The sequence below is a fragment of the Lonchura striata genome, chromosome 6 (genome assembly GCF_046129695.1).
Source record: "Lonchura striata isolate bLonStr1 chromosome 6, bLonStr1.mat, whole genome shotgun sequence".
Taxonomy (NCBI): domain Eukaryota; kingdom Metazoa; phylum Chordata; class Aves; order Passeriformes; family Estrildidae; genus Lonchura; species Lonchura striata.
The window spans coordinates 2,175,307-2,203,304 of NC_134608.1; the positions used below are offsets into that span (position 1 = coordinate 2,175,307).

Sequence of the window (27,998 nt, forward strand, 5' to 3'; positions counted from 1 at the left end):
GATGTTTAAGGTCCTTTCCACCCCAATCCACTCTGTGATTCCATGATTTTCCTGTCCATCTGGGTGGCCTCAGCACTGGAGGTCAGGTGTGAGCTTATGGTCACACTCAGTGCCTTAAAATCACAGAGGAGGCATTTGGGGAGGGTGAATTTCTTTGCCACGTTCAGGCTTCTGCCCAAGCCCAGCTCCCTGGGACTCTCTGGGAGAGTCAAAAGCAATGGGAGTCAGCAGATTCCCAAGAGACTGGGAATGATGCTTTAGTAATTAGGGAGTTGTACAATAAAAGTGATGGGCAAGGGCTGCTTGGGATCAGCCAGGAAATGCATGGATGATCTGGTAGTGGAGAGACCTAATTATATGTGAGACAAGCAAGGCCCTAGTGGGAAATCCCAAATGTTTTTGTATTCCAGTCATCCATGGACATGTGCATTTTCCAAATGATAATAACATGGTCCAGAGCATGTGGTCAGAGCTACTCCAGTTCCTTCTCTTTGTCCTCATGCCTATGGAATCTCCTCCTTTCCTTTCACTGTAAGCACCCACAGTGTGGAGTTATCCTGTTCTCCTGCCAGCTTTATCCCAGTATTCCTATCAGAAGGAAACTCCCTGACCCCAAACTGTGGGCAGTAGATGGGCAGCACAGATCTCTTCTCTCTGGTGACCACTGGCAGAACCTGAGGGAAGGGCTGGAGCTGTGCCAGGGGAGGTTTGGGTTGGATCTCAAGGAAAGTTTCTTCCCCCAGAGGTGCTGGCACTGCCCAGGCTCCCCAGGGAATGGGCACAGCCCTGAGGCTGCCAGAGCTCCAGGAGCTGCCAGGGATGCCCAGGGTGGGATTGTTGGGGGGGATCTGTGCAAGGCCAGGAGCTGGATTCTGATCCTTGTGGGCACTTCCAGCTTGGGATATTCTGTGCTTCATTGTCTCCACAGGTGTCAGGCAATCAGCACGAGGAGCTGCAGAATGTCAGGAAGCACATCCATTCCTGCTTCACCAAAATCTCCTGCTTCCTCTTACCTCACCCCGGCCTCAAAGTCGCCACCAACCCCAATTTTGATGGAAAACTGAAAGGTACAAAGGGAAAGCTCTGGTTTCTACCCTGATTTCTTAGAAGCCCTAGCAGACTGTCCTGCTTGTTCTGAAACCTCCATAAGTATTTTCCATGAAAAAACTCCTGGGAGAGCAGTTGTATCATCCTTCCTGTGCTGTTCACACCCCCATCTCCTTTTTTCCAGTGCAAACAAATGTGGAGGGAGAAAAGGGGTGGGAGGCTGACAAGGCCTGAGAGCTACTGGCAGTACCCAGTGATAGGAAAACTGGGAAGGGCAGGGATGAGGCTGGATGTTTATGGATGTGGTGTTAAACCTGCATAAATTCCTGTGCCTCACCTGCACAGGCAGAGCCTGGTTGCTGCAAGGCTGGTGCTTGTTTATGGTGGGTGGAAGGCAGGTTCCACAAGCTCTCAGAACATTCTTTCACTTTGAAAAGCTTTCCAGGGATTATTTAATCTGCCTGACTTTATCTCATCAGTGGTTTCCCTACAGGGCAGGCTTGGTTCAGCAGGTTTAAAAAAAGGGAGAAGGAGAAAAGCGCTGTGGTGAGATTCTCCATCTCAAAAGGAGCCACGTGCTGGGGATATTTTTAGGTGTTTGTTTTGTGAACTCACTAGCGTGGCTGGTTCCAGGCTGCTGCAATCTTAGTAATCAAGTGGACCATTAGCTACTTAAAATAAATTAGCAGGCAAAGATGTGAGTTTTCCCTGGTTTTGTCTGGCTCAGACTTGCTCTCCTGGCAAACTGTGCAAAGCAAGAGGGACAGCGAGGCAGCAGGAGGGTGGAAACTGAGCTGATCCCTGGAGCTCCTCCTTAACCTCAGGTGCTGAGGAGTGTGGAACAAGTGCTGTGTGCAGACAGGAGCTGTCAGCAGCTTCTTGACACAATTTTCACAAATGTCTTGTTGCCTCAGAGCTGTACTCAGCTTTTTGTGCTCTGATGGAAGAAGTGTGGGGGATCTCCCCTGCTTTCCATACCTTCCAAATTCCTGGCTGTTGCATTGATTTTTTTCTGCCTTCAGTCCTGTACAGTTGAATTTAATGGAAACACCAGGAATCCCACCCTGTGCATCCCTGAGAGCTTTGTCCAAATCCCCCTGGAGCTCTGGGGAGCCTTGGGGTTGTGACCATTCCCTGTGGAGCCTGTTCCTTCCACCCTCTGGGGGAAGAACCTTCCATGGAACATGATGGTCTTTAAAGTCCCTTCCAACCCAAACTATTCTGGGACTCTGTGATGCCTCTTTTTTCTTCTTTTTTCCCAGAAATAGACGATGAGTTCATCAAGAACTTGAAGATTTTGATTCCTTGGCTTCTCAGTCCCGAGAACCTGGACGTTAAGGAGATCAATGGAAACCATATCACCTGTCGAGGCCTTGTGGAGTATTTTAAGGTATTTACGTAAGAGAAAGTGGATTTATTCCTCTGTGGAATTTTGGTGTAGCTGAAGGGGAAAGTAGCAGCAGGCAGGGCAGCACTGACAGGCCTGACTCACTGCAGCAGAGGGCAAACACCTCATGGTCATGTATTTGACCACACAGTGAGCCCAGAAAGTGGGAGGAGCTCTTTTCCTTTCCTGGAGAATTGAGGGCTAGAGGGGATAAAGCTGAGGGCTGTATTCCAGTTGCCTTTGGAAAAAGCTTATTTTTTGTTGTCATGGCTACTGGGACATTTCCATGCGAGACACTGGTGAGTAATTCTCACCACCTACTCTCCAGGGCTTCCTTGGCTCCTTCTCCTTCAGGGAAAGGACAGAGGTAGGTGCAGATCCTTTGGGAGGGATACTGGGAGTGAGTGGAGGAGGGAGAGCCTCCAGTGACTGACCCAGGAGTGGCATTTTCTGACCAAAGCCATCTTGTGCTGGAACATCCTCCCCTTCCCTGCTCTAAATCCTGTCTGGAGCTGGGTGGGGGTGGTTGGTGTTGCTCCTGGGTGCTGCATTCCACATGATTCCCTTTTCCCTGCTCTTTTCCAGGCCTACATTAAGATCTACCAAGGGGAGGAGCTGCCACACCCCAAGTCCATGCTGCAGGTATGTGTGAGTGGGAGCTGTGGGAATTCCTGCACTGGAATTGCCATTAATGCCCAGGAATTGGCAGAGGTGTCCAGCACAGTGGGACTGCTGGGACTTTATTCCAAATGCCTCAGTGTAACCACCCAAGGAAGGGCACTTTGGGAAGAGTTTGGCATCACCAGCCTGGCATGGCTGAAGAATCCCACCTGGGATGGACTGTGGGGAATTGCTGGCTGCACACAGCACCAGCCAGCTCAGCTGGAACGATTCCCTGCAGGTGAATGACATCCTTGGGGCCACACAGGGAGGTGACACATGGGAAGTGGCTGCCAGAGCCTTGCAGCTGGAGCTGTTTACTTGTGGCTGAGCCTTTTATCTCTTTCCTTGCTGGTTCCCACAGCTGAAGCCAAAGTTTCTGTAGCTCTGGCTTGGAGGGGAGGAATCCTCTCTTCATGCAGGCTTCTGGATGTGGAAATATGAGATGAGCTTATCTGGGATCAGGTTGGAGGCTGGGAGAGCCCTTTGGCTGATTCTGGGTGCCACACACATGTCCTGGCTGTGTCCACGTGTGGCCCTGCACTTGCACAGCTTAACCCTGTCCTTCTGCACCTACATTTTGTGCCCCTCTTGCCCCTACAGGCCACAGCAGAAGCCAACAATTTAGCAGCAGTTGCCACTGCCAAAGACACCTACAGCAAGAGGATGGAAGAGGTGGGTGGTGCTGAGCATGTCCCTTTCTATCCCTTTCTGTCCCTTTCTATCCCTTCCTGTCCCTTCTTGTCTCCTGGCTCTCCTGTCATAGATTCATGGAATCCCAGAAGGGTTTGGGCTGGAAAGGACCTTAAAGCCCATCCAGCTCCACTCCTGCCATGGCAGGGACACCTTCCACCATCCCAGGTGGCTCCAAGCCCCATCCAGCCTGGCCTTGGACACTTCCAGGGATCCAGGGGCAGCCACAGCTGCTCTGGGCACCTGTGCCAGGCCTGCCCACCCTCAGAGACAGGAATTCCTTCCCAATCCCTAATCCCTAACCCTAATTTCAGCTTTCCCTTTGTTAGGAGTGACATTTCAGGGATGATTTCAGGAGTGGTTTGACCATGTCAGGAGTGATGTTTCAGAAGTGGCATTTCAGGGATGATTTCCCCATGTCAGGAGTGATTTCCCTGTGTCAGGAGTGACATCTCAGGGTTGATTTCCCTGTGTTAGGAGTGACATTTCAAGAGTGATTTCACTGTTTCAGGAGTGACATTTCAGGAATGATTTCCCTGTGCCAGCAGTGATATCTCAGGGATGATTTCACCATGTCAGGAGTGATTTTCCTGTATCAGCAGTGATATCTCAGGGTTGATTTCCCCGTGTCAGCAGTGATTTCCTGAATCAGCAGAGCCATTTCAGGGATGATTTCCCCATGCCAGCAGTGACATTTCAGGAGTGATTTCCCTGTGCCAGCAGTGCCATTTCAGGGATGATTTCCCCATGTCAGCAGTGACATTTCAGGGATGATTTCCCCATGCCAGCAGTGACATTTCCGCAGTGATTTCCCTGTTCCAGCAGTGATATCTCAGGGATGATGATTTCCCTGTTCCAGCAGTGATATCTCAGGGATGATGATTTCCCTGTGCTAGCAGTGATATCTCAGGGATGATTTCCCCATGTCAGTAGTGATTTGCCTGTATCAGCAATTCCATTTCAGGGATGATTTCCCCGTGCCAGCAGTGATTTCCCTGTGTCAGCAGTGATATCTCAGAGATAATTTCCCCATGCCAGCAGTGATATCTCAGGGATGATTTCCCCGTGGCAGCAGTGATTTCCCTGTGCCAGCAGTGCCATTTCAGGGATGATTTCCCTATGCCAGCAGTGATATCTCAGGGATGATTTCCCCGTGGCAGCAGTGATTTCCCTGTGCCAGCAGTGCCATTTCAGGGATGATTTCCCCATGCCAGCAGTGATATCTCAGGGATGATTTCCCCATGCCAGCAGTGATTTCCCCGTGCCAGCAGAGCCACCCCAGCAGTGCCCTGCCCGTGTTCCCCACCCAGGTGTGCGGAGGGGACAAGCCCTTCCTGGCTCCCAGCGACCTGCAGGCCAAGCACGCGGAGCTGAGGGAGGAGGCGGTGCGGCTTTTCCGGGCCGTGAAGAAGATGGGAGGGGAGGAGTTCAGCCGGCGCTACCTGCAGCAGCTGGAGGCCGAGATCGACGAGCTCTACATCCAGTACATCAAGCACAACGACAGCAAGAACATCTTCCACGCCGCCCGCACCCCGGCCACGCTCTTCGTCGTCATCTTCATCACCTACGTCCTGGCCGGCGTCACCGGCTTCATTGGCTTGGACATCATAGCCAGCCTGTGCAACATGATTCTGGGCTTGACACTTATCACACTCTGTACCTGGGCTTATATCAGATACTCTGGGGAGTACAGAGAACTGGGAGCTGTAATAGACCAAGTGGCTGCAGCCTTGTGGGACCAGGTAGGATAAAGAGCTTTTGATTTCAAACCAGCACGCAAAACGTATCCTCCCTGCACCCCAACAGGGTTGTTGTTTGTTTTTTTTTTTAAGCACTGAGTTTCCTGGGGATTTTCCTCCCCCTTTTGAGATGGGTTTGGTTTTTAGGGTTGTTTGATCCAGCTGCTTGTGCTGTGATCAGTGCAGGGGCACCTTTTCAGTTTTAACTGAAGTTTTAATCCGTTCCTTACACCTTGCAGATGGCGAGAGGAGGGGCAGAGGAATTGTTGCAGATCAGTTTGTGCAGTTTGTTGTAAGGGGGAGGTCTCGGGGCTGCCCTGTGGCTGCAGCACAGGTGGGGTGAGCAAGGCTGGAGCTGTGTCTCTGAGCCTCCAGTTCCTGTCCAGTGTGGAAAACAAGCTGTGTAGATCTGAGAAAACTCCCAGCAAGCTCTTTTGTTCTGCCTGTTTCTTTCCTCCTTGTCTTACCCGTCACCAGAGGTGATTTTGTGGAGCCTTGTGGGGATGGGCAGCTCTGAGGGATGCCCTGGGGAGGATCCTGGTGTGTGTGCTTGGTGTGTGCATGGCTGTGGCTGTTAAAGAGGAGCAGCCAGGGCCCTCCCCTGCTTCAGGGCAGGGATTTGGGCTCTCCCAGCTCTGCCAGAGGTCGAGGCCAGATCTTGGCTCTGCCTGTTTTGGCACCAGCCCCTGATTTCCCATTGCAGCCCTTCCCTGTTCCCACTGTAGAAAAGGGAAAGCCCACAGAGACTCCCCCTGACCCTGCAGCCCATGCAGGGGAGCAGTCCGTGTGCCCAGAGAGCCAAAGGCTGCAGTGCCCTCCTGCTCTTCCCACAGCAGAGCTGGAGGAGCTCATCCCTCAGGAGCCATCCCAGCTCTGATTCCTGGCAGGAAGGGCCCTTCTCCTTCCCTGCTTTTCCTCCACCAGAGAGGTTTTCGTGGAGAGCAAGCACATTCCCTGCTTCCCTGTGCTGCTGCAGCTGGCCATGCAGCTTTGGGGGAAATAAAGGCAGCATTTACTGATGTCCCTTCATTCCAGAGCTGGGCAGGGGTGCTGCTGCTCAGCAGTGTCCCAGGTGGATTCATCCTGGCTGCCCTGTCTCCAGCACCTGAGCACTCCCAGTAAAGCCCCCTGCAGTGTCCCTTTGCCCAGGGATTCCAGCCTTGCTGGAATATTTAATTCCAGCGAGAATTATTTGGATATTTGGGTTCCAGCCTTGCTGGAATCTTTAATCCCGTGCCAGTGCAGGAAGCAGTGGGAGTTCAGCAAGAACAGGACACAGGCAGCAGGAAGCCAGAGGTGCTGCCCACTTGCAACATGTCCAGCTGGGGGGAAATAAAGAGGGTAAAGTGCTTGGAGCTGTTCCTGGCTTCCACAGGCCCCTGTGGCTTTCCAAGCAGAGGGAAAGTTCTCCCAGGAAGGATTTGTGGCAGAGGGGAGCTGCTGCCTTGGGTGCCTCTGCCCACCACGAGCCAGCAGCTCTGTCCCATGGGAGTGGCACCAGGTGCAGGAGGGATGGATGGGGCAGGGAGGGGTGACCAGTTTGGGATGAACCCCCCAGGGATGAGCTCCCATGGCCACTGAGATCCACAGAGCTGTTTCTTTCTCTTTCTGTCTCCCCTTTGGCAATGCCTCTCCCAGGGAAGCACCAACGAGGTAAGTGGCTCTTGTTCTCCGCATGCTGCCGGGCCTGGGCTCCTGGGAAAAGCATCCTGCCCCAAAAGCACCTTTGGGCTGCTGGAGCATGGGAGCACCAGGAATCTGGGCAGCAGCTGCTGGCTCTGGCTGCTCTCTGGGATCCAGATGCCTGGGAAGGGTGTGGATGTGGGCACTGTGCTGCAGGAGCCAAGTGGGAGAGAGATTTGGGTGGGGATTTTCATCTTTCTCGGCTGTGCCAGGAGGTCAAACCCAAAGCCCAGATTGTTTTGGAGCACCAACTGTGCAGGTGCAGGCAGGGAGAGCTGAGGAGCCCTCAGGCCTGGCCAGGCCTCTCTGTGCTGCTGGAGCTGCTGTGGGTGTTGTTTTTTTGGGAAAAACCAGCCCAAATTGGATTGAGCTGAATGCAGAGGGTTCATCCCTCCCCAGCACCTCCCAGGTCAGGCTGGATTGGGCTTGGAGCAACCTGGGATAGCCAAACTTGTCTCTGCTCGTTCCAAGGGGATTGGAACTGAATGGTTTTTAGGGATCCCTTCCATCCCAGTCCCATCTGGAATTCTGGTTTATGATCACAGCCACAGCAGCTCCTTGTGTGCCCAGCTCCCTGTGCTCCTCCTGCCCTGCAGGATCCCAACGTGAGCTCCTGGAATGTTCCAGGGCAAAGCCTCACCAGGATCTGATTAAACCAAAAAAGACAAATTTCCTGCACGTGGGCATTATTCCTTGCAGCTCTGGATCCAAGGGCCTCCCCAGCCTGGCCCAGGTGTGGCACCAGACATTTCCATGTTTTCCTGTGTCACCAAGGCCCCCCAGCTCCAGCTGGCAGTGCCACCTCCCGCGCCACTGAGTTCTGGGGGGAGTTCTCTTAGAAGAAATTTAAACTGTTAAAAACTATCCCATCCCTCATCCCTCCCAGCAGCCAGGGTGGTCCTTCAGGGGTACCAAGAGGCAGAAGACAGGATTTGCTGTGGATGAGGTGCTGAACAACCCCTGAACCCTCTAAAACAGCACCAAATGCTGCAGGGTCACCTAGATGGGGCTTGGAGGTGAACCTGCAAGAAAGAGAGAAGCTGTGTGAAGTCTCTTCTGCCTGTCCACTGTGTTCCCAAACAATCCCAAAGCACCGCTTGTGTTCCCAAAAGCCCGTTTGGGATGTGAGCAGCATCCTCTTGGTCACCTCTGGAGGCATCTCATGCTCCCCTCCTCCTCCTCCTCACCTCCCCTTCGGCCTCTCCTGCTCCATTCAGCCCCTGGGCACGCGGGGAGCTCGTCGCCCTGTCAGTGTGTGGGGTCCTGCTGCTCAGGTGCCTCTTCCCACCCCTTGCAGAGCTCCTCCTGCCCTGCCAGCAGGCCCCAGCAGGAACCCATGGGCTTTGGGTTGGTTTTGTCCTCGCCCAAGGACAAGTTCCTTTGGCATGGCGATGCCAGAGGTGTGACAGTCGGTCACACCGAGTCCTCTGCAGCCAGAGCCGTGTCCTGGCACCTCCTGCGCCCTTTGCTCGGGGATGAAGGTGGGGAAGAGGCAGGGAGGGACATGGGGGGTGTCACTGAGCAGGTCAGAGCCTGGCCTGCCTCCAGGACAAACGGAAAATGGTCAAATCAGAAAGGAAAAATCCACATCAGCTGCAGGAAAATGATGGGAACGAGGACCTGTCCCACCCCCAGCGCTCGGGCTGAGGCACAGAGCAGCCTGGGGTCGGGTTAAGGCAAACGCTGAGGCTGCAGGAACCAAAAAACCAAAACTGTGAAACACGCAGGGAAAAACAGCCCCAAATACCTCACTCCTGGTCCAAAGGAATGATTTATACAGCTCAGGGGGAGGAGGTGTTTGGAAAATTGGAATTGTAGAGTCACAGAATTCCCTGAGCTGGAAGGGACCCACAGGGATCAGCCAGGGCAGATCCTGGCCCTGCACAGACCCCCAACAATCCCACCCTGGGCATCCCTGGCACTCCTGGAGCTCTGGCAGCCTCAGGCCGTGCCCATTCCCTGGGGAGCCTGGGCAGTGCCAGCACCTCTGGGGGAAGAACCTTTCCTGAAATCCTCCCTGACACAGCTCCAGCCCTTCCCTGGGTCCCAAACCCGTGAGCTGGAGCCCTTCGTGTGTTGGACGCTTGACCCAACCGTGCTGTGCACAGGACACAGGGAGATGGGATGGATCGGAATTCCCTGGGATTGGGATTCCCTGGGATTGGGATTCCCTGAGATCAGAATTCCCTGAGTTTGGGAATGCCTGGGTTTGGGATTCCCCAGGTTTGGGATTCCCTGAGTTTGGGATTCCCTGAGATCAGAATTCCCTGGGTTTGGGATTCCCCAGGTTTGGGATTCCTGGGATCAGACTTCCCCGGGTTTGGTATTCTCTGGGTTTGGTATTCTCTGGGTTTGGGATTCCCTGGGTTTGGGATTCCCTGGGTTTGGGATTCCCTGAGTTTGGGATTTCCTGGGATCGGGATTCCCTGGGATTGGGATTCCCTGAGATCAGAATTCCCCAGGTTTGGGATTCCCCAGGTTTGGTATTCCCTGAGTTTGGGATTGCCTGGGATCGGAATTCCCTGGGTTTGGGATTCCCTGGGATCAAAATTCCCAGGCTTTGGGTTTTTCTGGGTTTGGGATTGCCTGGGATCGGAATTCCCTGGGTTTGGGATTCCCTGGGATCAAAATTCCCAGGCTTTGGGTTTTTCTGGGTTTGGGATTGCCTGGGATCAGGATTCCCTGGGTTTGGGATCCCTGGGATCAGGACTCCCTGGCTTTGGGATCCCTGGGTTTGGGATTCCCCAGGTTTGGGATTCCCTGAGATCAGAATTCCCTGGGTTTGGGATACCCTGGGATCAGGATTCCCCGGGTTTGGATTCCCCGGGTTTGGGATTCCCTGAGATCAGAATTCCCCGGGTTTGGGATTCCCTGGGATCAGACTTCCCCAGGTTTGGGATTCTCTGGGTTTGGTATTCTCTGGGTTTGGGATTCCCCGGTTCGGGACTCCCTGGGATCAGGATTCCCCGGTTCGGGACTCCCTGGGATCAGGATTCCCCGGTTCGGGACTCCCTGGGATCGGGATTCCCGGCTCGGGAAGGGCCGCTCAGCGCCCGTGTCTCTCCGCAGGCCTTGTACAAGCTGTACAGCGCGGCCGCCACGCACCGACACCTGTACCAGCACGCCTTCCCCGCGCCCGCCGCCCGCCCGGACGGCAAGGACGAGTAGCAGCGGCCCGGCGCCTTCCACCGGCCGGGAAGGAGCCGCAGCAGCGGCCCGGCGCCTTCCACCGGCCGGGAAGGAGCCGCAGGAGCGGCCCGGCGCCTTCCACCGGCCGGGAAGGAGCCGCAGCAGCGGCCCGGCGCCTTCCACCGGCCGGGAAGGAGCCGCAGCAGCGGCCCGGCGCCTTCCACCGGCCGGGAAGGAGCCGCAGCAGCGGCCCGGCGCCTTCCAGCCCCGCTCGGATCCGCTCCAGCCCCGCTCGGATCCGCTCCAGCCCCGCTCGGATCCGCTCCAGCCCCGCTCGGATCCGCTCCAGCCCCGCTCGGATCCGCTCCAGCCCCGCTCGGATCCGCTCCAGCCCGCCGGGAGCGGGGCCAGCGCCGATGGATGTGTCCCGTCCCCGTGTACATACGGCCCTGCCGCAGCCCAGAGCTTTGGTTTGTCATAGCCAGCGACTCCCAGCTCATTTACGAAGCCTTATTTCCCCCTTCTTAATTAGTCACCACTGAGGAAACGATAATTTACGTGATACCGCAACTAAAATGGCCGAAGCTTATCCAAAAGCCAATTTATTTCAGGTACTTGAAGAAGTTATAACATGTAACCACGGTTTTTTTTTTCCCTTCGTTTAACTGTTTAATTACATGAACATAATTAAAGTGTATTAACTTGCTTTATCAGACACTGTAAGGGCACTTCTGCTATGGTCTGTTACCGGTGCTGTGAGGAACCGTTTGTTTGTCTGCACAAAGCGTCACTTTGTAGCCGTGCTGGAGGAAGTTTCTCTGTATTTCTGTACATATTTATCCATGATAGTGCATAGAACGTGTGGTACAGTTCTATTCTTTTATTGTCAGGACTATTAAAGTTTGCTTTTGGTTCCTAAGAAGTTGGTTCTGCAGGGAAAATTTATTTCTTATCTAGGCAAAGGTTTCTCCTCTGGGGTTTTTTATGTGTTTGGTTTGATTTGGGATTTCAGAGTTGGTGTTTTGAGGGTCATTTATCCACTGACAGAGCCAGAGTGTGGTGCCACCAAGAGCTTTGAGCATCTCAAGCATCCCAAGGGGCTTTTACTGCTGGTAAGAGCGGTTCATTTGAAGTTCTAAAACCCACAAATCAGTCACACAAACCCTCCGTTCATCGAACAAAATGATTTTTATTGAATGAACAGGATTTACAAGAAATGTACTTTTTTGTTTGCAGTGTTTATTGCACTGAAAAGAACCTATAAATAACGTATCAGGAAAATTAATGAACCAAATGAAATTACTGGAGAGGGTAACTGCACAATTAAAGATTTTCCCCAAGTGAGGAGCTTTAAGACAAAAGCTCATTAAAAAAAAAAAAACAAAACCAAACAAAAAAAACAGTAATTGCTGTTACATCCCTGATTTTCCCCCTGGGGTGGCACAGTGGGTCAGACAATGCTGCTGCCTTTCCACTGCAGCGGGTCAGGTTTTGGGAAATGCAGGATCAAAACCACTCTGCTTAGGGATCTTGGTCTTTAGGAAGGTACAAGTGTTCCCCCTCTGAGTAATCTGTGTGAAAACGAGGAGTAAATCTGGAGTGCTAATGAGCTAAAGTAAAAAATAAGGCAACTCGGGCTCCGAGGGGTGAAATCGGCTCCTGGTGTGACTGAACAGGCCCGGGGCTGGTTCTGTACATTAAAGCTGTAAACAAAGAGCAGAGCTCTCTCAGGAGAGGAATCCCAAATCCCCAGGGAAACGCCCTCGACAGGCATCTGCATTTGGACAACGTTTGGAAGCCAGGACGTGACAGTTGCATCTATTGCCCTTAAAAAATACACAGCCAGCTTTTAATACTGCAGCTGACCGTGGGGAAGAGATCGAGGCTCGGGGGACCCATGCTGGTTTCTCAGGATAACAAACTACTCCCGGCAACAACAACAACAAAAAAAGATTAACGAACAATTCCCACTTTTTATAAACAACACATAATACATGTAGAAAAATATTCAAGAGGATAATAACAAAGGTGCAACGTCAACAAAAATAAGCTGCCTTTTCACCAAAAGCACTTTTCTTTCAGAGTTTGTGTGTGTGAGGGGGCCGGCTCAGTAGTTGTGCTGCGCGTACCACTGCTGCCGCTGCTGCCGCTGCTCCAGCTCCGAGAGCAGCGCCTGCCGGAACGCCTCGTAGAGCTTCACGATGCGCTCCAGCTCCTTCATGAACAGCAGCTTCAGCATGCCCTGGTACGTGTCCAGGTCGGCCAGCTGGAACAGCTCCCACTTCAGGATGTGGTCGTACCTGGGGGGAGGTCAAGGATCACACACGGGCACCTCCAGGAGGCTCTGCAGCAGATTGGATTGAGCCCAAAAGGTGGGAGTTGTTGTTTGGGAATGCGCTGGAGAATGGCGCAGTCCTTCCCAACACAGCACAGAACTCCAGGAAGAAAGGAGATGCACTTCAGTGACCAGAATAAACCAGCACAGGGAAACACAGCTGGGAGAGCTGGGAATGTTCCCCTGGAGAGGAGAAGCTCCAGGAGAGCTCAGAGCCCCTGGCAGGGCCTGGAGGGGCTCCAGGAGAGCTGGAGAGGGGCTGGGGACAAGGATGGAGGGACAGGACACAGGGAATGGCTCCCACTGCCAGAGGGCAGGGATGGGTGGGAGATTGGGAATTGTGCCCTGGATAGATGGGATGCTGGGAAGGAATTGTGCCCTGGATGGTTGGGAGATGGGGAAGGAATTGTGCCCTGGATGGATGGATGGGGGAAGGAATTGTGCCCTGGATGGATGGATGGGATGTTGGGAAGGAATTGTGTCCTGGATGGATGGATGGATGGGATGTGGGAAGGAATGTGCCCTGTGAGGGGTGAAGGCTGCCCAGAGCAGCTGTGGCTGCCCCTGGATCCCTGAAGTGCCCAAAGCCAGGCTGGACAGGGCTTGGAACACCCTGGGGTAGTGGGAGATGTCCCTGCCATGGCAGGGATGGACAGGGATGCTTTTGAAGTCCCTTCCACACCAAAACACTCTGGGATCCTATGGAAATGATTTTTGGAAGCATTGAACAGCAACTGCATTCACAACACACCTGGAATATTTACTGTTAAAATCAGAGTAACACAGAGAAATGAATTATTTCAGCAGCTCAGGTCCCTCCCAAAGATGGGACACTGCTGGGCTTCCCTCCCCATCCATCAGCTGTTCCCAATCCAGCTGTAACGAGTGTTCCTGGCTGCCTGACCTCTCCAATTAACCCCTCCTGGTTAATGAGCAGCAATAATCTACAATGGATATTTAATGCAAACCCTGATGTGGTTCTACCCTCACTGCCCCACCCTCCTTCCCTGCTTTTTCCTCACACGACCCACCCAAAATCTGATTTCCTTAGCTTGGAAATGGGGAGCTGACTGCTCTTGACTATTCCAGAACAGGAGAAACTCGTGGGATAACAGAGTTTGTGCTGAGGCACAGGAGGAGATGGATTCACCTGAGTGGAGGCTGAGGCTGAAGTATCAGTGGGTTTATGGAAATAAACTGCATTCCCCACTGAAAGTCACACTCCAGAGGCATCACAGAAGCACCAGGATGTGCAGGTGACTTCCAAAGATGCTCTGAGGGATTTTAAGGATTTCATTAAAACTTATCACAGCTTCTGTGTTAAAGTTATCCCTGATTCTGACAGGGCTGCACACCTAAAATCATTTTTTTCCCCTCGAGAAAAGAGAAATACCAAACTGCAGCTGTTTGGAGTTTGAGCTCTGTACTGACAAAGAGGGTTCAAGACTTCCAGGCACCTCTGGATTCCTGAGCTCACATGGACAAAACCTTTCCCTCTTTCTCCCTTCCCACTCACCAGGAGCCTCCCTGCCCTCACAGGAAGGAATTTTTTTCCTATAAACAAAGATTATTTTGGTTAACACCACCTGGACTCTCTATCAGGCTTTTTCTAACCCTAATTCTTATCCTCCAGAGGAATTTGTTAAAACAAAATCTAACATTCTTATTTTTTCCATAATTATCTACTCCTCTGAACAAAAACAACTGGGCTTTACAGCTACATTGATTTACAGAGCTGGAGTAAGTAACAAATCATGACAAAATAAAACCAAGTATTTCAGTACAAAACCATGCTTACAGTTGTTTGTCTCAGCCTACTTGTTATAAAGAAATCCCTGATGAATTGTTTAATTAATTTTATGTTTGTTTCTCAAGTTTCAAGAAAATACCCAAAATAATCCACACAACATAGGCTGAACTATTTAAATTTACATTTTCTGGATGTGCCAAATACCTAAATAAAGGAATGGATCTGCAGCCAAAACCTGGAAGTATTTCTAGCAAACAAATCCTACAGGACCTGAGTGTGGAGCCTCAGTGTACTGGGGGATTTGAGGGCAATTTAAATCTTTATGGGCTGCTGGCAAACCCAGCAGTCACAAGAAGTAATAAAATTCATTCAAATTGTAGTTACTAGGAGCAGGTAATAAAAAAAGAGAATTTTTTTAGTGGAAGTCACTGAACACCACAGCCTGAATTTGCAGTTACAGACTGACCTCGCTGCTGTAAAACTGAGTTTCTCCATATTCTCCTTATGAATAGCAGATGATTTAGTAATTATTACACCACATTTGGGATTTTTATTGCTTTCTATTCAGTGTTGCTGTTCTGCAGAGCTGCGCCCATTAGAAAATCTCATTTCTTTATGCTGATTCAAACCTTTTTTTGGAGAAGACTCCCTGTTCCTGCAGCATTTTTCTTTTCCCCAAAATGACATTTTATTACCCTTTAGTTTTTAATTCAATTTCTTGAACAGAAATATAGAAATAGAAATATAGATGGCAGCCAGCTTTTGGCCTAAAGGGGCTCCAAAGGAGCTGGAAAGGGATTTTAGACAAGGGATGGAGGGACAGGACAAGGGCAATGGCTGGAAAAAGGTACATTTAGTTGGATATTAGGAAGAAATGGTTCTCTGTGAGGGTGGTGAGGCCCTGGCACAGGTGCCCAGAGCAGCTGTGGCTGCCCCTGGATCCCTGGCAGTGCCCAAGGCCAGGCTGGAGGAGGCTTGGAGCAGCCTGGGATAGTGGGAGGTGTCCCTGCCCATGGAGGGGGGTGGAAATGGATTATTTTTAAGTTCCTTCCAACACAAACAATTATGATTAAAAACTCTTAAAGGTGAAGGAAAAGCTGTGCCGTTTAAAAAGAAATAAAAGAGACATGAGGAAGTTCCATCCTAAAAATGTTTCACATATTTTCTGAGCACGTGGTACCACTCACGTAAATACTCTGAAATCAAAACACATCTTCACTCTCTGACAAAGCTCTCTGCCAGTTGTGGGAGCTGCACAAAGTGATCACTGCAAGAAATGCCTGAAAGGAAGCAAATTAATGTGATAAACATTCGCTACCACTCCCTCATGCTGTCAACCTCAGCCCTAAAAACCAAATACAGCACAAGCCCTGCTGTCAGTATCAGAAATTCCATTTTTTTTTTTTCAAAAGCAGAAAAAGAAAAGGCAGAATCTCACTTGACAGGAGCCCTGGCATAGACCTGCAGCCAGTCGGGGATCTCAGCACTGTGGTAGGGGTTGGCAGGGACCAGCAGGGGTTGGCTCCTCTCCGGGGGCTGCGGCTGGTAGGACACGGGGGGCGGCTGATCGTAACGGGGCACGCTGCAAGGGACAGGGACAGGGTCACCTCCGAGCACCCTGCACCCACTGCACCCATGCATTCCTCAGCATCAGACAGATTCAGCACGGCAAAGCACCCTGCACCCACTGCACTTACACATTTCTCAGTATTAGACACAGATTCAGCACTGCAAAGCACCCTGCACTCACTGCACCCTTGCATTTCTCACCATCAGACAGATTCAGCACTGCAAAGCACCCTGCACCCACTGCACTCACACATTTCTCAATATTAGACAGATTCAGCACTGCAAAGTACCCTGCACTCACTGCACTCACGCATATCTCAGCATCAGACACAGATTCTGCACGGCAAAGCACCCTGCACTCACTGCACCCACGCATTTCTCAATATTAGACACAGATTCAGCACGGCAAAGCACCCTGCACTCACTGCACTTACACATTTCTCAGTATTAGACACAGATTCAGCACTGCAAAGCACCCTGCACTCACTGCACCCATATATTTCTCAATATTAGACACAGATTCAGCACTGCAAAGCACCCTGCACCCACTGCACTCACACATTTCTCAATATTAGACACAGATTCAGCACTGCAAAGCACATTGCACTCACTGCACCCATGCATTCCTCAGCATCAGACACAGATTCAGCACTGCAAAGCACCCTGCACTCAACTACACTCACGCATATCTCAGTATTAGACACAGATTCTGCACTGCAAAGCACCCTGCACTCACTGCACTTATCAACACCAGACACAGATTCAGCACTGCAAAGCACCCTGCACTCACTGCACCCTTGCATTTCTCAATATTAGACACAGATTCAGCACGGCAAAGCACCCTGCACTCACTGCACCCTTGCATTTCTCAATATTAGACACAGATTCAGCACTGCAAAGGTTGCTGCTGCAGCCCCACGTGGGGCCTGCACTCAGCAACTGCTGCTGCTGTTTTGGTGCAATTCACCTCAGCCCCACTCACCAGAGCAGGACAAAGCTCTGGAGCTGTTTTTAAAACATTTACAAGGTGTTGGTTCATACACTCCACCATTTAACATGTTAGAAAGGATGTATTCAGGCAGCAGCTGAGCAGAATTACTGCATATAAAGACAGCCCCATAAATTTATCTTTTGTGCCACGAGTTGAAGAATTTTCTCTTCCTGGGTATCAGCAGAAATTAACCATGTGGATTAACAATTTAACAATTAACAGTTGGATTTGGTGTTTATAACAATTAACTATTAGATTTGGTGTGTATTAACAGCTAACACTGGATTTGGTGCATATTGACAATTAACTGTTAATTTGGTGTGTATTAACAATTAACAGTTGGATTTGGTGTGTATTAACAATTAACTATTACATTTGGCGCATATTAACTCTTAATTTGGTGTGTATTAACAATTAACTGTTAGATTTGGTGTGTACTGACAATTAAGATTGGATTTGGTGTGCATTAGTTTTATTTTACTTTGAAACCAGGAGTGCCTGCAATACCCATTTTCATTCCAGACATGATTTAATTCACATTTCAGATGTCCAGAGCATCTCCAGGCACACCACACCAAGCTTCCTTTCAGTGTACAGTTCAATTCTCTTCCCAGCAACTCTGCTGTTTTACTGACAGCTGCAGAGCTGCTTTTTCATTTAGGGGCGACATCCTGTTTTTTAACTTAAAAACACGAGACAAACCCCAAACTTCTCCTACCAGCCTTACTGAGAACCGGCAAAAGCGAAAATAAGATTTTTTTCCTGTTGTATTGCCACAAAGGCAGCTCCTGGCTGGAGCGAGACAAGCCCAGGGGCAGGGAGGTGGAGGCTGACCTGGGAGCACAGGGGTGTTTGTACTGAGCCCTTTTGTTGATGTGATCCACGTAGTAAACGCCGAACTCGGCCGACTCCACCCGCTCCCAGCCCGGCGGGAGCCCCTCCCGCTCCAGGGGGTGGCTCCAGTGGGTGGTGTTGGTGTTGTGATCGATGTAGTATTTCCTTCCTCTGATGGTCCAGTCCACTGACCAGCCAGGAGGAAGAGGTAAATCTTCAGAACTATGATTTGTTAGGTTTCCTAAAGATGTAGCAGCAACTCGCCCGATGCCTAAAACAAAGGGGGATCGAGGTTTAGGGGAAGATTTACAGAAATTATGATTTCTGTTAATAAATAATTATGGCTGCTTCATTTATCAACAACAAAAACAGAACATTTAAAACCCCCCCAAAACAACAAAAAAACTAAAGTTCATTTATCACAAAAAAAAACCCCCAAAAGGTTAAAGTCAGAAATTAAAACTACCCAGAAAAATCACCGAGTCCTAACAAAGCTTTTTAGGTGAACCAGTCAAGAGCAGCAACAGGATGAGGTAGAACAAGAGAGGAGGGACAAGCAGGGTTGGGGTCCAAGAGCTGCCAGGAATCAGCAGCTGATGCAATTCCCACCTTTTCCCTGGAAACAGAGCACACTTGGGATCTATCCAGCACTAGATTTAAGAGCCTGCTCACCAGCTCTCTGGAATATGTGGTTTGTTGTAGCACACAGTTTTTACAGGCTGGCAGCTGGATGGTGAGAGATGCCTACAGAAACAGCTCCTTCCCATCCCTCCCCAGGGACACTCGGGAAGAAATAAAAGCCAGAGGAGCAAGTACAGAAAACTCATTAAAAAACACCCCCAAGACACCCGACCACGAACTCCCAGTGACATAACCAAGAATTTTGCAGGTTTCTTTCCATCCTGGGAATTTGCTGCTTCCTGGATGTGCTGGGCTTAATTCAACTCTTTTAAAATTCATTTTAAGGAGTTCCCTCCAGTCCCTCACAGTCCCACAGTTCAACACTACCTCGTTTTAATGAACATTCCAATTATCTTTTCATCCCACAGCCAAATGCATCTATTCAATCCCAATACCACTAGAGTTTGTGTGTTACCATTTCCCACAGCCAGCAGAAGGGATTTGGGAGCCACTTTCCCCACTTTTTTACAAGTCAGAAATCAACCTCTCACACACATTTACTGTCAGGAACACACCCCCTCCTCCTTTTTTTCAGGAATAACATTTTTGTGTGGTTGTTTTCTGAGAGAAGGGACAGGCAGAGTCTCTCTCATTTAAATGACAGCCTGAAACCTGAGCTATATCCTAAGAGAATATTATAATAGTTGAAAATAAAGTTACAGGAAGGCTCCAAAACAACTGGATAAATAGAAAATAAATTAAAACCCCCCTTACAAACATCCTCCTTTAAAACTTTGTGCTCATCCATGAATCTTTTTCAGCCATGTCATGTTGTGAACTGCTTGGCCTTAAAGGATTTCTCCTCTTGTGTCAGTACTTACCTGTTTGTCAGCTTTATAAAGGGAAGCTGATGGCTGTGTCCATCTTTAATTAGGATTCAACAACCTAGACCTTAATTCCAGAGAAAAGAAACATCTGGAGGCAGAATTCCTGACCTTTGGAAGGGCTGGGGCAGAGAAGCTGGCTCAGCCCTTCATGCCACTGACAAAATAGAAATATTTCAGCTTCTTGAAAATGCTTGGGTTAAACAAATCCAGGGTTTTCCTCCATCAGCTGAACCTCTGGGATGTGATTTCACGGATGTGGAAATAGTGACTGTTAAATCACCACTGCCAGGAGAGCTGAACACACAAACTTGATTGGGGGAGGAAAAAAAATCTGTATTTTTCTGTTTACTGTTAAAACCTGCACATGCCTGTATTTTTCTTACAGTTCCTCCTCCTTAAATTGTGGCCTCAAATCCATAGATAATTATTTTTCCTAAAGGTAAAGGTTAATGCTTCCCAACAATTGGAAAGGTGCCATCCTCTGCACTAAAGTTCTCCTGACACACGGATTCTCCCAATGCCAGTTTGTTTTTAATCTCCAAGATGCAAAGAACAAAAATAACACCAGATCACAAATATTTTATCCATTCCTTTTGCCATTCTCATTTCATATATGAAGAAGCAGAGCCAAACCATTAAAATAAACTCGTGCAGATGGAGAAATTAACAGTTTTGAAGAATATTCCATGAACATGAAATCAAAGGCCAGGCTTATAAACTGATGGTTGTAACTATAATTTTTTCCCCTCTATCACAGATTATATTGGAATATTCTCTGTGCTGGAAGATTTAAAGTGTTGATATTCAAAGGGCCTTAAAGCCATCAACCACTGTGGCATGAAAATCAATGATTAGTACAATTTAGATCTTTTTTCCTATAAAATTACTTTTTAGAGCTCAAAAGAAATTGTCTGTTGGTGTTCCTGATAAACCTCAGATGTTCCTTTGTGGGAGGATGGATACACACATGAGAGAAAAACTCCTCCTATAGCTTTGAACAGTAAGAAAAGAGGAAAATTAACTTTTATATATATATATATATACACACACACCCCTGTAGTTTAAACTAAACAACACTTGGAAGAGTAGATTCCTGTGTGATCTTTTCCAAAGTATAACCCAAAGAAGAAAATTCCAGGACAGCCTAAATCCATGGAGTGCCTTTAATGGCAAATTTCCAGCAATGGAATTTTCTGCATTTAAATTCCAGGTAAAGTCTGAGCCCCAAAACATTTTCACAGCAGCCCAAAGCTCCACACAGGATTTTCCAGCAAGCACCAGGGATATTCCCTGGACTGGGAGCTGGCACCAGATTTATGTATCCCAAACAGAAAAGATGAAGAATTTTTATACAAATAGTTTGTGTGAAACTTGGGATTTTCCTGGGATGGAGGATGTGATCCCTAGCACAAAACAAACTGAGCATGTTCACTGTAACTCTCAGGGTTTTCTTGCTCACACAGTCTTTTAGCTGTAACAAGACAAAAATTCTCATTCTTCCTGCTTTCCCAAGAAAGAGTTGTTAAAAATATCCCCTTTTTCCAAATGTCTCCTTTCCCCTGCTTAGGGATGAGCACTCTCTGGAGTGGCACTATCAAATCTCAAGGAGGGTCAACGATTAATTTAGATTTATGCATTTGTAAAACCTTTTCAAAAGGTCTCTTTCAAGCTCGTCAAGCCTCATCTGCTAATTTTGTTTATATTGTTATAATATATTCTATAACAGGGTGTTTTTTGGTTCAGCTGTTGCTTTTAAGGAATATCAACACTGAAACTGAGGCTTTAATTTTCCTTTCATTTCTAAATTCCAGTATCTTCAATTTAAGGTCTTGAATTACCAATTTTAACTTTGAGCAGCACAGTCCAGTGCCCTTTATCAATGCAAAAATTCATTCTCTTACAGATCTTAATAAAGTCACAAGTGTGAACAATCTGTAGTGTGTTCTTCACTCAGGGAAGTTGTGTTTAGGAAGGAACAAAGGAACTGGAAATGATGTCAGTGTTTTCCCAGGAAAAGAGTTTTTTTTCTGAGGGAACTCCTCCTGGAAAGAAGTCCAAGCCCACTGGAGCAAAGATTTCCAGGCAGGTAGGAAGGGAGCAGAGAAATCCCATCACCAGCACAAAGGGCAAAGAGCAAAACCAGAGGAGAAAGTTCCACTTGGGTAGAAAATGCAGAGAAATTTCAGAGCCCAGGAACTCCCCACAAGTGACTTCACCCAGATTTCCAAAGTGCTGAAGAACCAATCTTACAAAACAGTATTTGTCTTTAATTAGCCCAGTTGTCCTGAGAGCCTTTTTTCAGGATGCCAAAATCCTCTCCCTTCCCCTCATCAGAGCAGGGTGAAGAGCAGGAAGAGAAGATGAACAAACTGTTAGATTTTAAAAGAGTAAGTAATAATAAACCAACAAAAAGTTCCAATAACTCTCCTGTTTAGCCAACTCTGCAGGTCCCAGGCCTTCCTAGCCCACTCCAAAGCATCTGAAGGAACTTCCTGAGCACAAGCACCTCTTTTGTTGGAGGGAATGGGGCATTCCAAGCAAGCACAAATTCACAAATAGGAAATGACAGGAAGAGTTCTGAAAGCGTCAAGAATTATGCTGCAAAATTCCTGCAAGTCAGCACAAAAGAAGAAAAAGGCAGGAACTGCCATCTGTTTAAAAATGAGAGAAGTGTACATACAGGAAAATAAAAATATGGCTATTTCAGCTGTAAATGGGCTTCATGTCATAATGTGTATTTAGTTTGCTCTTTCATTAAACAAGTTTGCAGTTTTTCAGGGGTAGAACTTAACAGATGAACCCAAAGCACGCTGGATTCTCTGTTAAATTGTTTTTTTCTCCTGTGACATCCCAGTGAACTCATCACACTCCACCACCAGCAAGTGCCTTTACAGTGTTGATTTCAAGCTCAGCAATTTTCATAGACACAAAGAATGGTTCAGCTTACCGCTCACACAGGTACAAATAACTCTGAGGTCTTGGTTACAAGTTAGTTCCAATCTACACTGTAGGTATAACTTCAACCACAGACCTCCCCAAAACTTTAACCTAGAAGAGAGGAAAGAGATGGCGAGGAAAGACAGGTAAAGTCTCTTAGAATTAAAAGTTTGAAAAGGACACTCATAATAATAATAATAAAATAAAATAAAAAAAGAAATTAAAAATTAAAAATTTAAGAAATGCCACAGAAGTAGCTAAACGTACAAAATTAGAAGGTATCTCAACAGAAAATACTGGTCAGGAAAATCAGCAGCACTGAATTGGTAATTAGAAACAAACTGAATGGAAATATGGAAAGGAGGAGATGGTAGAAGTGAATCACAGTGAGAGAGAAAATGTGACTTGAAGGAGAAATGCCCATGGAAGGACACCGAAACAATGCTGAAACACCAACTGCTGCAAAAGCACAGCACTGCCCTACAGACTTGGCTGAACACTCTGAAGTCTTGCTAAGAACACGTTTGCAACTTCTCTCCAAACACCAAGAGGAGGATCTCTGTTTTCAATGACAGCTGAAGTTCACAGGCACCTCTTCACTCACAGACTGCTCCCAAAAAGCACCTCAGTGTGAGCACCATGGAACAGCAGCAAAGCAGGAACACCTGGTGCTCACCAGGCACCATTTCCTTGGGAATCTCCCAGAACACACCAGAACTGACCAAGGGCACCTCTGCAGGGAGGGGGGCAGAGGAGGGAAAGGGGAGAAGGCAGCATTTACAAACTCCAGCTAAAAACCAGACTTTTCATTTGGAACTGCAGGCATCAGGCAATTCTGGCATCTCGGTGAAGAGAAACAACAATGAAGACGAGTAGAGAAGAGTAATTTAGACAAAGACAGTGAAAGCAACAGGCTCTGTTGAAAAAGAAACAAGGAATTACAGAGACATTTGAGTAACTCAAGGAAAACACTGAAGGTGTGAAAGCAATGGATGGTTCAAATAAAAAGAAGCTTAATGGTGAGATGAAGGAAGTAACAAAACCTAAAACTGTCTTATTTTGGGCCACATAATTCTTTAAGAAAAAGGAAAAGAGGACTTTAGGAGCTCATATGGAGATGAAAAAAAATGGAGGAAAGTGAAAACACTGGCAGTTGAAAGGCTCACCTTTGTCTCTCCCTACGAGTGCATGAGATTAAATACTCACCCACCACAAAACCTGTGCAGAATTTGTTCAAAATAGGAAATGTTAAAGTATGAGAAAATTACCAAACCAAGCAAACAGGAGCAGCTCCTTTATGATTTCCAGGGTTAAGGCAAACAAACAGCAGGGAAAAAAATCTATTCAGGAAGAAGATGTTGCTACAACTGAGCAAAATATGGAGTTCCTTTAAAAAATTTGATATATGAATCTCCACTTCCAAGCTAGAGTTCAATTTCTGGGAATCTCCTCAGCAGACACAGCTGCTGTTTAACTCTGAAGGTTAAAGTGGTTTGTGAAATCCTCCCTAAAACATCCCAGCACACGCTCCCAGTGCTTGTTACCTGGACCAGGTGAATGTTTAATGACTGCTGGATGAGCAACACCTGGCAGAGATGCAGGGTTTGCACACAAAATCCAGGTAGATCAGATATATTCACATTTAGAAAAATAAAGGAGGATTCAAGTAGCAGGCCTTAAAGCCCAGCATTTCAGAATTTCCTGGCTGGCATTTCCATTTTTCATGGAAGTGTTTCTTTGATGAAGAAGGCACTGACAGGTTCTAATCCCACACATGAGGTCAGCAGCATTAAAAGCTGATGTTCTTCCTGGCAGATTTCTTTTTCTAGACAGGAGATTCATTTTATTAGCCACTAATTACTACTTTGTTCACAGATTACAAGTGACAATGTATTTCATATTGAAGGGATGTTATTTACAGGTTTGAAATGTTCCAAACTCCTTCTTGGGCATAGTTTTTATAATATCAGAGTCAAATATTTCAGAAAAGTAGTATGTAATGGATTTTTCTTTTTTATGTTGTTTTGTTTTAGGAAACAAAGGCAAGTTCCAGTGAAACTAAGAGGGGAACAGGCATATTTACAAACAATTTTAAAAGCTGAACGAAAGGAGTCAAGGATTAAGGAGTCAATGCCAACACTAATTAGATGCCAATTTACTAATTACAAAAAACAGTCATTCTTCCCTATGACTATTTGTAAGGAATTATTTCTATTATTGAAGTCAAATTCAAACAATGAAATGAAGTAATAAGACGATAGTTAAAATGTAATGCTAATAACAATAACAATTAATATTCATATTAACATTAATAATAATAATAATAATGTAATGTTGTAATTTAGAGTTGTTGGTTATTCTCTACATTATGAAAATAGGAGATGTCCCCCAACAAATAAAATTCCCTGCTAGCCAGCAAGTGATGTGTAGAGAAGATGTACATACGCCTGGCATTAAAAACCCCAAAACTTGCTTGGCCTTACTCCATTTATTTAAGAAAATAATCCTGGTTTAAGTCTATTTTTCTGTTCTGGATATCTGTGACCAAACCCTCAATTCCAATTACCCAAATCCCAGAAATGCCATGAAAAAGCAGCTCTGTCCCACACACCTCAGACACAATCCTGATCATCCAAACTCCCCAAACTGCACCCAAACTCTCACCAAAACCGGAATTTTAACAAAAGCAACAACGAATCCTTACCTGAAGTGTGCCTCCCATGATTCTGGGACATCCTCTGGAAAAGATCGCTGCTGTGCTCGTAATACCTGTAGTCCTCGTGCAGGCGTCTCCTCTGGGCATCGTAGAAATGATCGTAGTAATAGCCGCGGGCTCCGGCGTCGCCGTTCTCCAGCCCGGGGGCGGCTTCTGCCAGGAAGGACTGCGAGGAGGAGCCGTATTCCCTGGGCACCTCCGCCAAGCCCCTGGCCAGGTAGGAAGGTGCGGACAGTCTGTTGCTTTCTCGCCTCATTATCTCGTGGGGCGGCCTCTGCACCGCAGTTCGGAGGAAGCTCTGGTTGCGGGACACGATCCCATCGCCGCCGGGCGCGTAGGCAGAGGATGCGGAGTCGGGAGGGCAGATATCGGTTCGTCGTGGAATGGTCGGACCGTGGCGGATAAAGGAAGGCATCAGATCTGCCAGAGAGCACGGAGGAGAGGTGAGAACTCTGCCGGAGCAGCCGCGGTGATTTACACACTCAAACTGGGGGAATTCTCGTGCAGGAGCCGCTAACGCCTGTGCAAATGTGGTGGTAACGCTGCAGAGAATCCTGGCGCACACACCACACCAGGAACCCGCTGAGCATTCTGCCAGTAAAACTGCAGCTGCAGTAAACAAACCAACCCCAAACCCATCAAAAAAACCACACAAGAAAAGAACAAAACACCAAACCACCCACACTGTGCTGTGGCTGTATCAGTCAGGGTTCGTATCTCTCAGAAAAAATCCACATATCTTGGCTACTGCTTCTTTGGGAATGTTGTCCTTACAAACTGGGAATGACAAGATATTAATGCCCACAGGAATCCAAGATAGAATTCACGCTGCCCCCACTAATCCCAAAGTCACAAAGTTCAGCCAGAAAAACGATGTCATTCCATAAGCATTAAGTTCTCAAATTATCAGGGAGATAGTTCACTTTCTCCTTTAGAATTTCATTGCCTCCCTCCAGTATGTGAAACATTCCTCCTCTCCCTACTTTTACTTTCAACACGATATAAATACATAGATTCCTTCCAGATAAATCAATATAGATGATAATTTTCATTTAGAACGACGTTACTCCTATTGTCAATTACTTTTTATTCATAAACTCTTACAGCTTACGGTTAAAATCTGGTGCACCCCAGGTGTCAGCAGTCAATTTATTGAGCACACAGACCCATTTCAGCGTCGGGTTGTGTTTCAAGACCAACAAAACCAAACCTTGAGCACACTTTCGGTGTGCATTTGTGGTGTCCAGCCTCAGGAGCGCAGGGCTGCGGCATCAGAGCCAGGGGCAGCCCAGGTTGAGCCACGGGCAGGAGCTGCAGCATTTGTTTCCGCAGGGATTTTATTTTACGATATTTTACCTGTCTGGCGGGACAGTTATCTCATTGACAATGCCCAGGTGGGGCAGCGGGCTCATGGATGGACGGAACCCAGAACAACTCGGGCTGGCCGCCCGTGCCGCAGGCACCTTCCCCATCCCGCACACCCTGAGAGCTCTTGGCTTCATTTCACACAACTCTGAACCCCTGAGGCCTGCTGAAACAGCCACCGAGAAAATCACAAACCCCACCAAGAAAACGCTGGAACGAGCAGGGCTCCCTTTGAAGCTTCCTTTGAGCTTTAACTTCCTTTCAGCTTTCACCTCCCAGGGCTCGTAGCAGCACTAAGCACACATTTACAGGGAGCAATAACCCTTACACGCAGCCACAGGGGTAACTCCCCCTCACGCCCGGCCGCGCAGCTCCGGGGCCCGCCGCGCCGCACACGAAGGCCGGGATGGGCCCCCCGAGCCCCCGACACTCACTCCGCAGCAGCGGGCTCGTCTCCTTCTTCACGTACTTCCCCTGCACCTCGCCCGGCTTGGAGAGCTCCGTCCGCGTCTTCTTCCGCGACAGCATCCCACCTCCCGGCCCGCTGCCACCGCCCGCATGCCCGGCGCCGCTCCCCGCTCCGAAGCCGCCCCCGGGGGCCGAGCCGGGACCGGGAGCGGGGTTGGGATGGGGACGGGGACGGGGATCGGGACGGGGCCGGGGTCGCTGAGGGGACGCGGCGGGCGCGCGGGGCCTTGTGGGAAGGCGGCGGCCGCCGCCCTCCGGCACGGCCGCGGGGCAGCGCGGGAGCGGCCGCAGCGCCCCCGCGCGGCAGGGAGGCCGCGGCACAGGCGGAGCGGGGCAGCGCGGGAGCGGCCGCAGCGCCCCCGCGCGGCAGGGAGGGCGCGGCACAGGCGGAGCGGCGGGGACGGAGCGGGCGGGAGGAGAGAAATCCTGGGATGAGAAATCCTGGGATGACAGAAATCCTGGAATGACAGAAATCCTGGGATGAGAAATCCTGGGAGGAGAGACAGCCCGGAGTGAGAGAAATCCTGGGAGGAGACAGCCCGGAGTGAGAGAAATCCTGGGATGAGAAATCCTGGAATGACAGAAATCCTGGGAGGAGAGAAACACCGGAATGAGTGAAATCCTGGAATAATGACAGAAATCACAGAATAATGACAGAAATCCCAGAATAACAGAAATCCCGGGATGACAGAAATCCTGGAATGAGAGAAATCCGGGGATGACAGAAATCCCGGAGTGAGAGAAATCCTGGAGTGAGAGAAATCCCAGAATGACAGAAATCCTGGGATGACAGAAATCCCGGAGTGAGAGAAATCCTGGAATAATGACAGACATCCCGGAATGACAGAAATCCTGGGATGACAGAAATCCTGGAATGAGAGAAATCCCTGAATGAGTGAAATCCTGGAATAATGACAGAAATCCCAGAATAACAGAAATCTTGGAATGAGAGAAATCCTGAGATGACAGAAATCCCGGAATGAGTGAAATCCCGGAATAATGACAGAAATCCCAGAATAACAGAAATCCCGGGATGACAGAAATTCCGGGATGAGAGAAATCCTGGAATGAGAGAAATCCGGGAATAATGACAAAAATCCCGGAATGACAGAAATCCCGGAGTGACAGAAATCCTGGAATGACAGAAACCCCGGAATGAGAGAAATCCTGGAATGACAGAAATCCTG

General features: G+C 48.6%; 2 protein-coding genes across 4 annotated transcripts in view; one reads left to right on the forward strand and one right to left on the reverse strand.

The window, feature by feature from the left end:
• The window catches only part of ATL1 (atlastin GTPase 1), a 29,918-nt gene extending 18,658 nt beyond the window's left edge, over positions 1 to 11,260 (forward strand). Inside the window, exons 8-14 of one of the 2 annotated variants that reach the window (XM_077783875.1) lie at positions 929 to 1,067; positions 2,310 to 2,437; positions 3,020 to 3,076; positions 3,698 to 3,769; positions 5,098 to 5,529; positions 7,165 to 7,179; positions 10,279 to 11,260. In XM_077783875.1, the coding sequence (XP_077640001.1) occupies positions 929 to 1,067; positions 2,310 to 2,437; positions 3,020 to 3,076; positions 3,698 to 3,769; positions 5,098 to 5,529; positions 7,165 to 7,179; positions 10,279 to 10,377 (942 nt within the window). In that variant the 3' untranslated portion in view covers positions 10,378 to 11,260. The remainder of the gene's footprint in view (positions 1 to 928; positions 1,068 to 2,309; positions 2,438 to 3,019; positions 3,077 to 3,697; positions 3,770 to 5,097; positions 5,530 to 7,164; positions 7,180 to 10,278) is intronic. The other variant, XM_077783876.1, reaches the window with a different exon arrangement.
• Positions 11,261 to 11,507: 247 nt separating this feature from the next.
• Positions 11,508 to 26,974, reverse strand: SAV1 (salvador family WW domain containing protein 1). Of its 2 annotated transcripts, none has more exons than XM_077783877.1 (5): positions 26,778 to 26,974; positions 24,967 to 25,398; positions 17,818 to 18,088; positions 15,862 to 16,005; positions 11,508 to 12,638 (listed from the first exon to the last, which is right to left on the reverse strand). In XM_077783877.1, the coding sequence occupies exons 1-5, from the start codon at positions 26,869 to 26,871 to the stop codon at positions 12,446 to 12,448; spliced, it is 1,134 nt and encodes a 377-aa protein (XP_077640003.1). In that variant the 5' UTR covers positions 26,872 to 26,974; the 3' UTR covers positions 11,508 to 12,445. The 2 variants fall into 2 exon arrangements, with proteins under 2 accessions (XP_077640003.1, XP_077640004.1); XM_077783878.1 differs by lacking the exon at positions 11,508 to 12,638 and adding an exon at positions 15,055 to 15,703 and having other exon boundaries at positions 26,778 to 26,972.
• Between the last annotated feature and the right edge of the window lie 1,024 nt (positions 26,975 to 27,998).

Bases quoted from the DNA above. Each gene is read 5' to 3' on its own strand.
- SAV1 (XM_077783877.1), bottom strand. From the start codon at position 26,871: ATGCTGTCGCGGAAGAAGACGCGGACGGAGCTCTCCAAGCCGGGCGAG. The intron at 25,399-26,777 runs GTGAGTGTCGGG...GCTCTCTGGCAG, and splicing joins GACGAGCCCGCTGCTGCGGA to ATCTGATGCCTTCCTTTATC. The intron at 18,089-24,966 runs GTAAGGATTCGT...CCTTTGTTTTAG, and splicing joins TCATGGGAGGCACACTTCAG to GCATCGGGCGAGTTGCTGCT.